Source organism: Haliotis rufescens, unplaced genomic scaffold (assembly GCF_023055435.1).
Source record: "Haliotis rufescens isolate VD_foot unplaced genomic scaffold, xgHalRufe1.0.p SCAF_10, whole genome shotgun sequence".
NCBI classification, from domain to species: Eukaryota; Metazoa; Mollusca; class Gastropoda; order Lepetellida; family Haliotidae; genus Haliotis; species Haliotis rufescens.
The window spans coordinates 3,147,712-3,157,079 of record NW_025963780.1 but is presented as its reverse complement, the minus strand read 5'-3'; the positions used below and the strand labels follow the sequence as shown (position 1 = coordinate 3,157,079).

Here is a 9,368-nt window from a genome sequence, read left to right as displayed (position 1 = left end):
CCGCCCAGCAGTACGCCTGCCACACAACGGTGGTCCAGACTCGATTATTTACAGACCTCCGTCCTAAAGCTGGAATATTGCTGAGTGTGACGTTAAACAACAAACAAACAAACAACGACTGCCTGTAAAGAACCGACTCTTTCTCTGTCTGCAACATATGTTTCGCATGTGATACGCCTCACATTTCTTACCGTTTTTGAGATGTTCAGTATGTACCATCCATGTGTACGCGCAAACTACTTGGGAGTTATATAGAAGTAACATAAGGAAACCCATCCTTTGCAGGTGACTGTAATCGCTCCTGAGTATATGATATTTGTAATAAATTTTAACGCATTTAATCTTATGTGCACTGGAAGAAAGCCACCGTGCATTACAACAATCATTCTTCAGAGCTATATGTATGTATGTATGTATGTATGTATGTGTGTGTGTGTGTGTGTGTGTGTGTGTGTGTGTGTGTGTGTGTGTGTGTGTGTGTGTGTGTGTGTGTATGTGGGTGCGTGCGTGCGTGGGTGCGTGCGTGCGTGTGTGTGTGTGTGCATGCGTGCGTGCGTGTTTGTGTGTGACATATGAGAAAGATCCTTCATATCCATGAAATGGTGTGTGCCTTTCAAGCAACAGGTTGAGATGTTATCAAACACCTTTATTGGTCACCTCGCACGATTCGATTCTGACGATAGTTCCAGTAGGTCATATATTTCATTTTACAACAGTATTAATGGTGATGTTGGGTGATCAGCGTGTATTTTATCTTCCTATCTGCATACTTGACGTGTATATTTATGAGCACGTAGACTTCCATGCATATATACCTGCCAATAGAAATCGCCCAACACTGCCACAGACTGACAAGGTAATTTACATTGCTATTTATCTATCAACTATTTCTTTTTTTTCGGTGTATTGAGGCAATAAGCCATCTTTACATGAATAGAGATCGTATATAGAGCGTGAGCGCTCGAGTGTCTGGCGAAATCTGCATGGCTCAAAAGCGAGATTCTGGTTTGTTGTTATCAGTTAATCTTGTCCTGTCCACTGGTGTTTACATGTGATGAGGGTGAACCCCACTGACACCCCTGGAACTTTCTGTCTCTTGTCTAAATGAATGCCAGCTGTGATCCAAGTTACACAGTATACTAGGATTAGGCTTTAGGAAGTGTCCCTGATTGTGAACATGCTGACTGCAGTTTTAAAGTTTAATATAAGCATATCCGTCTCAATCAGAAAAGAGTTATAGCGTTAGATGAGGTTTGTTACTTTGTTCGATAAGGAGAAGTGGAAAATTCCTAGCATTTGAAATTGCGTCATGTTTATACAAAAGCAACAATCTTGGTTGCGTCAGCTGTGCCACACTGGGGAGAGAAGGAGGGATACCCAGAGGGGTGACAGGTAGGGTCAGAAATATTCTGGCTGTGTGGCAAGTGCATCTAAACAGAAATGATTGTTGACATTGACACGATTACAGAAATTTCATCAAATTAGAGCCTTGCAGATTTGGTTTGTCCCTGAAACTAAGCCTTGTTATGGTCTCTGTCAACGCGTATATTGACGGGGAAATTAGCTCAGATTGAAGACGAAAAATACGTTGAGTCCAAACTTCTTTAGTCGGCAATAAAACAAAATACAATTACTAATAGAAATATGTCGAGCGGAGATTCCAACTCAACATGTACATGTGAAGTCCAGCAAGCAGGCGTATCCTTCTCGCGGCTGTACATACAGGTGCTGTCGGAATACCAGACTAACTAACAGTAAAGATGTAAACATATATATACACTATTGGACAACAGTAGACAGACAAAGAGACAATGGCGTTGCCCTGGACATGGGGCTTATGGTTGGACAGACACGGCCCAGGGGGAAATGGATTAAGGCTATAAATGTCATAATGTGAAATGCTGTGTTAAGACAATGGTACAACTGACCGCTGTTACGCATGGATTACATCATGTTAAATAGTCCAGATTTCCTAAACGATATGTTCTCAATACTGTGCGTTGTCCAGAGTGCTGTTAAGTCACTCTGTGACAGTCTCCATCACTTTTTCAAGATATATATTTTCAAATAAGATAACAATATTAAGCGCTCATTGCTTTTATGGCTGTGGTGATCTGGCCCCAAATCTCCTGAAAGAGTAATAATTCATTGTCGATAAATGAGGACAACAATTGTGACATTTTAGAAAGTGGAATTCGAAAATATTGTTTGAACATTTCATTATGCGTATTATCTACAAAATTAGAACGTGACTGGTCCGTTGATGCTAGGAAATGACAATTCTGTTCAGAACATGAGTTCCTATGACGAGATTGTGAAAGGGCAATTATCACTTATAATTATTCCAGTTTGCCTCACTGCTTAACTCACGGAATCCTGAGACTTTATATAACAACTTGCTGTAAATAACAATGCTCCTGTTCGTCGCTGGTGTGATCACCATGGTGTGTCTCCCCCTGTCCGTTCTCGGCGGTTCCGATGATAGACATGCTCTTATATACAGAGTGGAAATCTTCCTTCCCCACAAAGAGGGAAGGGACGAGACTGCGGACATACAGCAGATTAAGGAGACGGTGAAACATCTAAATGACATTGATGTTCTCTTTTCATTTAAGGTCTGTACAATTGTGTTACTAACAAGACATGTACACATTCGTTAAAAATGCATAGCACATCATCGATCACCTAGTTCTCATAATTATGTATCCCTTATATAACTAGAAATACCAAGGACAGCATATCTACATCTCTGTTAGGAGATCTGCAAACTGACACTCAACATTCAGTGGTTTGGATAGGACGAATAATTAAAACGTTGTATAATTTGAATCGAAGATGAAAAGAAACCCTGTTAACGGATGGGTCCACGGCACTAATTATTAAATCATGAAGATATAATTCACTTGATCATTCAGGATGTGAATAGCCATACATATTGCATACACATATGTCTATATGAAATAATGAAACGTTACTTAGATAAAGTCGCACAAAACGTGAATTCCATGACATATGTTTGTAATTTCTGGATAAAAAAATAGGTCATTGAAAATATGTATCCCTTATATAACTAGAAATACCAAGGACAGCACCATCTATATCTACATCTCTGGAGATCTGCAAACCGACACTCAAAATTAAGTGGTTTTGATGGGACGATTAATCAAAGGGTTGTATAGTTTGAACAATAGCAGTATGGTCTGAAAAAAGGTCGCATGTATTACTTGGAACGTCTGTTTTCCATATTTTGTCCGCCAAGGGTTTTACATATGGATAATGGTACTGTCTTTACATCAAAAGAGTTCAGTATGTTTACTTCCAATTGGGGAAATAGATGTAGTTATACTCCAGTTGCTAGACCACAAGCTAATCCAGTCGAAAGAGCTCACAGAACATTAAAAACTTCGTTAGTGAAAACAGCAGAGTGTGAGAAAACATGGGACAGAGTTTTGCCAGAAATTGTATTAGCACATAATTCGTTGTTAAATCGCACCACTGGTTTTGCTCCGTATTTTGTTATGTTTGGTCGTAACAGTTTGATTCACCAGTTAGTGTCAGACGATTTTTCTGCTGTGGGGGAGGATATGGATGGCTGTGTAGAGTTATGGGATAAGTGTGTCGAATCTCATGAATCAGCTAAATTACATCGTCAAGAACAGACATCTGAAAGAGTTTCACGGATGTTTAATGTTGGTGATCGTGTTGCTGTGAAAATATTAGGAGGACATAAGTTTAAGAAACAGCATTTCATGTCTGGATTTGTGATATCCAAGTGTTATGGTGAGTTCCTGCAAGTCAAGTCATCAGATCGTTCATCGAGAGAAACAGTCGTCGTAAGTGTTGATCAAGTCGTGCCAGACCTTTCTTGAGGGGAGGGATGTGAGGTTGTTCCCGGTACTGGAAGCTTCGCTCGAACGCAACGGTCCCTAACAGTAGTGTGTGGCTGCACGTGGAATTATAGACTATGACGCGTGATCCGATTTCGATTGTAACCAGTCTCGTTATTGTCCTTGTCAAGTAAACGTCTTGTGTTCGTACCGCTGTGTTGTATGTTATGTGGGCCCAAAGACCTTACAATGGTATCCGGTCATATGCTGATAGAGATGCAAATATCAAAGGTCAAGTTGGGACTACTTTCAGTGTTTATAAACAAACATGGCATCGCTCTTGTCATTCGAGTCAGAATTAACCATCGGGAATATGGATAAACTACAGAGATAATTGCTATAATCATCAAAAGAACAGTCTAATATACTTAAAATCAGTGTCAAGCTGTGACGTAGCTAAGGCATTTCATAAGTTTTGGCAACTTTGGAGATATAAATTGCGAAACAATTTTGTGAGTGCACTAGGCCTAGCCAAGCGGGATCAGTAGCCATATCTGTGCCTGCAGACCTCTGCGACTTGAAACTTTTTCCACAAATTAAAATAGTTGGATTTGGCCGAAATATGTTTGAATTGTTACCTTGTTTCGCTTTGTCGCTGTGTGTACATCTGATTGCACTTTTTAACGTTATTACAGGACAGGCCGAATGTAAACAGCGTCTGAACGTGGCCGTGACGTCTTATAGACTAGGGTTAGAGTAGCTTCCCTTTGACAAAGGGCAGTTACTCTAGCGGACAGACCGATGGATTGCCACGAAAGGCAATTGAAAACAATTGTTGTTTTGCGTATATGTTGCTTCGCCACTGTATCAGAAACAGATTTCAGTTGGAACTATATTGGCTACTGTCACTGTCCGACTGACACATTACTTACCCTGTGACGTAAAAAATATTAATGCGCGCAATCCAGGAAAACTCGCAATGTTTAGGTATTGTTTGTGAGAGAGGGAAAGCGATATATATATACGCCACATAGGAGACCAGTATGTTTGTTAATAGTTTGTGGATTCTCAAAACTCAAAGGATTTGCTTTATCTGTTGAAATCTCATAAAAGAACGAAGGACACCACTTATGTCAAACATTTGATCTTGCCAAACACTATCCCTCACAACACACATAAGGAAAAACTGTATTCCTTATTCCTTGGGACATTTGTCACTGAACGTTACACCATTCAAGGTCTCATCACAAGCCTAAAACAGTTGTATGATATACACCAGTAAGACATCCAAAATTGAAGTCATCAGTCACGCAAAAATAATGTCTGAATCAATTCCCTATTTTGACTACGATATGTTCCCCTCTTTTTCAGGTAAACAATGACTTTGCCTTTTAGGAAATATTTATTATGATATATAGAGGTTAACACGCGAGTGTGTTTGTGGATGGTAAATATCCTGTGTTACGAATAAACATTATGTTTAGCCAGCCTTGGCGAGCTACATACATAGTGTATATTCCTAATACAATATATTTACCATCCCCAAACACATAAGCATGATAACCTCTTTATCATATAATGTCATTCTTTAATTCTGTGCTCGAAAATAGCTCTCCATCTCTCACAAACATTACCTAAACATTGCAATTTCTGGAATGTGCGCATTAATTAATATTACGTCAAAGGGTAAGTGATGTGTCAGTCGGACAGTGACAGTAGCCAATAGGGTTCCAACAGAAACTTGTTTCTTATACAGTGGCGTAACTACATATATGCAAAACAACAATTGCCTACACAAATTGTTTTACTTGCCTTTCGCGGCAATCCGTCGGTCTGTCCGATAGAGTACCTGCCCGTTATCAAAGGGAAGCTACTCTAACCCTAGTCAACGAAACGTCACGGCCACAGTCAGACGTTGTTGACAGTCGGCCTGTCCTGTCATAACGTTACGAAGTGCAGTCAGATGTACACACAGCAAGAAAACGAAACAAGGTAACAATTCGAACATATTTCGGCCAAATCCAACTGTTTTAATTTGTGAATGGACCAAGTCGCAGAAGTCTACAAGCACAGATACGAAAAGTGATTCCGCTTGTTTCGCAATTTATGTCTCGAAAGTTGCCAAAACTTGTGAAAAGCTACGTCACAGTTTGACACTGGTTTTCAGTATATTAGACTATTCTTTTCATAGTGATAGCAATTATCCCAATAGTTTCTCCAGATTCACAATGGTTAATTCTGACTCGATCGCCGAATGACAAGGGCTACGCCATGATTGTTTATAAACAGTGAACGTAGTCCCTACTTGACCTGTGATATTTCCATCTCTATCAGCATATGACCCCAACGGATATCGTTTTTATCCGTTGGCTTGATCCTGCCGAGAAACTCACCCATTAAACGATAAAAACATATACCCCTACTGTGGTGGTTAGTATGCTTGGAAATTTGGGTACGAATTATGAACAAATGACGTATATTTTAGTTATTTAATATGTTTTTATTTGCTTCTTTCAAAAAGGCTGAGGGATGCTACTGGTCATCCTCTCATGTTGTCCTTTTATTTGGCAAACTGCTGAAAATATGATTTGTACAGGTTTCCATAAACTACCTAACTTACATGTTATATGTTTTCGGGTATTGAAATAACCAGTCATACTGCATGTGACTGAAAATTCAGTTAGACGTTCAGAGGAAGATAAATTGTTTGCATGTCAGTGGAACATATAATTTATCCATACAGGACTTAATGCAAAGACATTCTTCGGACTTAATGCAAAGAAATTCGTCTTCAAAATATATTTGTATTGCATGCGTTTAAGTTCTTGGCGTTGAGAAAGCATGCCGTTGGCCTCAACTGACAGGCTTTCTGTCAAGCCAGGGATTTGAGTTCTGCATCACATCCCCTTACCACTGCAGTGACTTCGCCAAGGTGTTTTTCCTTGGTCTCAACCTGCCCAACGACATGTGGGCATCATCGTTCGGGAATGATGACCTAATCATGGACAAGGAGATATTCCCTGTGAAAGGTAAATACTGCATTCCAGACGAAGCGCCAGAGGTTTATCCAGCTCAATAGAGTATCACCTTGAGGTTATCCGCATGGTGTCAGTGTTGCTGAAAATAGTGTAATCGGAGAATCAAGGATATATAACAACATGGTCATGAACAAATGCCTCTTTAAGGGCGATCCTAATATTTGGTTGGTTGGTTGGTTTGTTGTTTAACGCCGCAATCAGCAATATCCCAGCTATATGACGGCGGTCTGTAAAATAATCTAGTCTGGACCAGACAATCCAGTGATTGACATCATGAGCATCGATCCACGCAACTGGGATCGATAACATGTATCAACCAAGTCAGCGAGCCTGACCACCCGATCCCGTTAGTCGCCTTCTACGGCAAGTATGGGTTGCTGAAGACCTATTTTACACCGGAATCTTCACGGGTCCGATCTTAATAACAAATTATACACTGAAGTGCATGATCTTGAATATGAAGGACCGAATTCGAAGAGATATTAAATATTCAGATTTATATGATTGATAAGTCCTGCAGTGATAATTAACAGTTTACTGACCGATATATTAATGAATGTACATACCAAAAGGACTTACTACGTATTCTGTGTCAATCTCGTTGTTTGTCACAGAGGTTAAAAGTACTACAAAGTAGTTATAGTCCGAATGGTGACAGATGTGAAGCAATCTATTGTAAATTTAAATAATCTTAAGCGAAAGTCGGATACCAGTGGTGAATACGCAAGGTACAAAAAGTAGAACAAATATGTCCCAACCTATTACTATGTATATCGAACAAAACATGAAACTTCATGCCTTCTAAAATGTAGTGATGCATCCATGAATGTTGGATGCAAGGGAAGCTGATACTGGTTACATAATTGGACCACAAAACTATCAATACAAATACTAAGTGAAACAAAACTATCACATGATGGTGTGAAGAAATAAAATCGGCATTGGCCAAATTTGGTTGTGGCTATTGTGATTTTCAGTTGCATCAAGTGCTATTAAATGAAACCAAACGAATATATTGACACATTTTTCTTACAAGAGGATTTTCTAACGTAGATGAAAATATCCTGAATCGTCATTACTGCTGAAGTGCTGCTGTGTTCCCCACACGGGGTGGTGGGATGTCCTAGTGCATAAGACCAGGTTTTGATTCCCCACATGGATACAATGTGGGAAGCCCATTTTCCAGTGTCGGCCGTCGTGATATTGCTGGAATATAAGCTAAAAGTGGCATAAAACCGTCCTCACTCACTTAAAAATTGTCACCACACCTTATTAAATCTTACAAAATTTCTTCTGAATGCAGAGTCCATTCTGAGATTCTTACAACATCATAAGCTTGTGTTCATGAATCCCAATTAAATAATGATAAGAAATCCAAGAAAACTTTCAATCAATAAACTAACGAACTATTCCTATAGTCTTTAACCAATCATGAATTACCTCATCAACCATCATGTCCATTCCAGACTTGTCAACGCTTGAGTACATAGACAAGCTGAAGTGGATATTCGAGGAAGATTTAGCCATTATCAAAAATGGTCAGCCAACTGTATGTTTCAAAACTCTCGCAGAGTATCCGGTTGAGGTAATTATAAGAATCTTCATCACAGATTTCTTTGTTTTAGTGTCTTACTTTCTCTCTTGTAGCCTTCAATAATCTGCAAATGTGACATATGAATAGATAATTAAAGTTGACTCATTTATTATTCTGTTGCATTAATTATTTATTTATTAGAATAACTACCACGAGCATGCATCTTCACTATCTCAGAACTCAATACTTTAACATCTGTATTGTCTTTTCATGTTATGGGATTTTAGTATTTTTTAAAAAGATAATGTGACAGTGGCGTGCATTGTAGAACGTGATATGTTGTGTCACAGCAGGGTAAGGCAGTTACATAGAACGTAATCGATAGAAATGGGACGAATCACTGTGACGTCATGCTTATTCTGGTTTGGCAAAGGACTACAGGTTGTTTTAACAACAATATATGTATTGATGTTTATCGCTGTAAACAAAATGTTCATTGTTTATTACAAATGATCATTTTTTAAATCATTTCAGCTAGTGTTCTTCGGCCAAGCTAGCCAAAGTAAGACGGAAGCAATTGAAGACGTGTTGCATGAGCCTAATACCTTGTACAATGAAGTCACGCGCCTTGAAAACCTTGATTATTACACAGGAGTGTGCCAAGGAGACTAAACTGATGTCAAACTGTATAACTGAATAGATATTTTAAACAATATTTAGAACACAGAAATCCTGATGAAGATGCGCAACAAGCGCATTGTAATTTACTGAATAAATTTAGTCATCTCATCTGTCAGGTCATTCAAATAACAAATAGTTAGTTTGAGTTCGTTTCCGTGTGAGCTGGAGCACATGGTGATGACACATAGTCGTTAATATGTGTATATTCCGAACATAGCGAGCCGTCTCACGTTGATAAGTCCTATATTGCACAGTTTAAAAGGAGGGATTACTTGAATGTATAACATT

At 39.0% G+C, this 9,368-nt stretch overlaps 1 protein-coding gene across 1 annotated transcript; it reads left to right on the top strand.

Annotated features, from left to right (window-relative positions):
* The first annotated feature begins 829 nt into the window (after positions 1–829).
* Positions 830–9,131, top strand: LOC124126780. Its single transcript, XM_048391810.1, has 4 exons — positions 830–856; positions 6,747–6,856; positions 8,332–8,450; positions 8,934–9,131. Exons 2-4 carry the CDS (start codon positions 6,793–6,795, stop codon positions 9,069–9,071), a joined length of 321 nt encoding a protein of 106 aa, XP_048247767.1. The 5' UTR covers positions 830–856; positions 6,747–6,792; the 3' UTR covers positions 9,072–9,131.
* Positions 9,132–9,368: the final 237 nt, after the last annotated feature.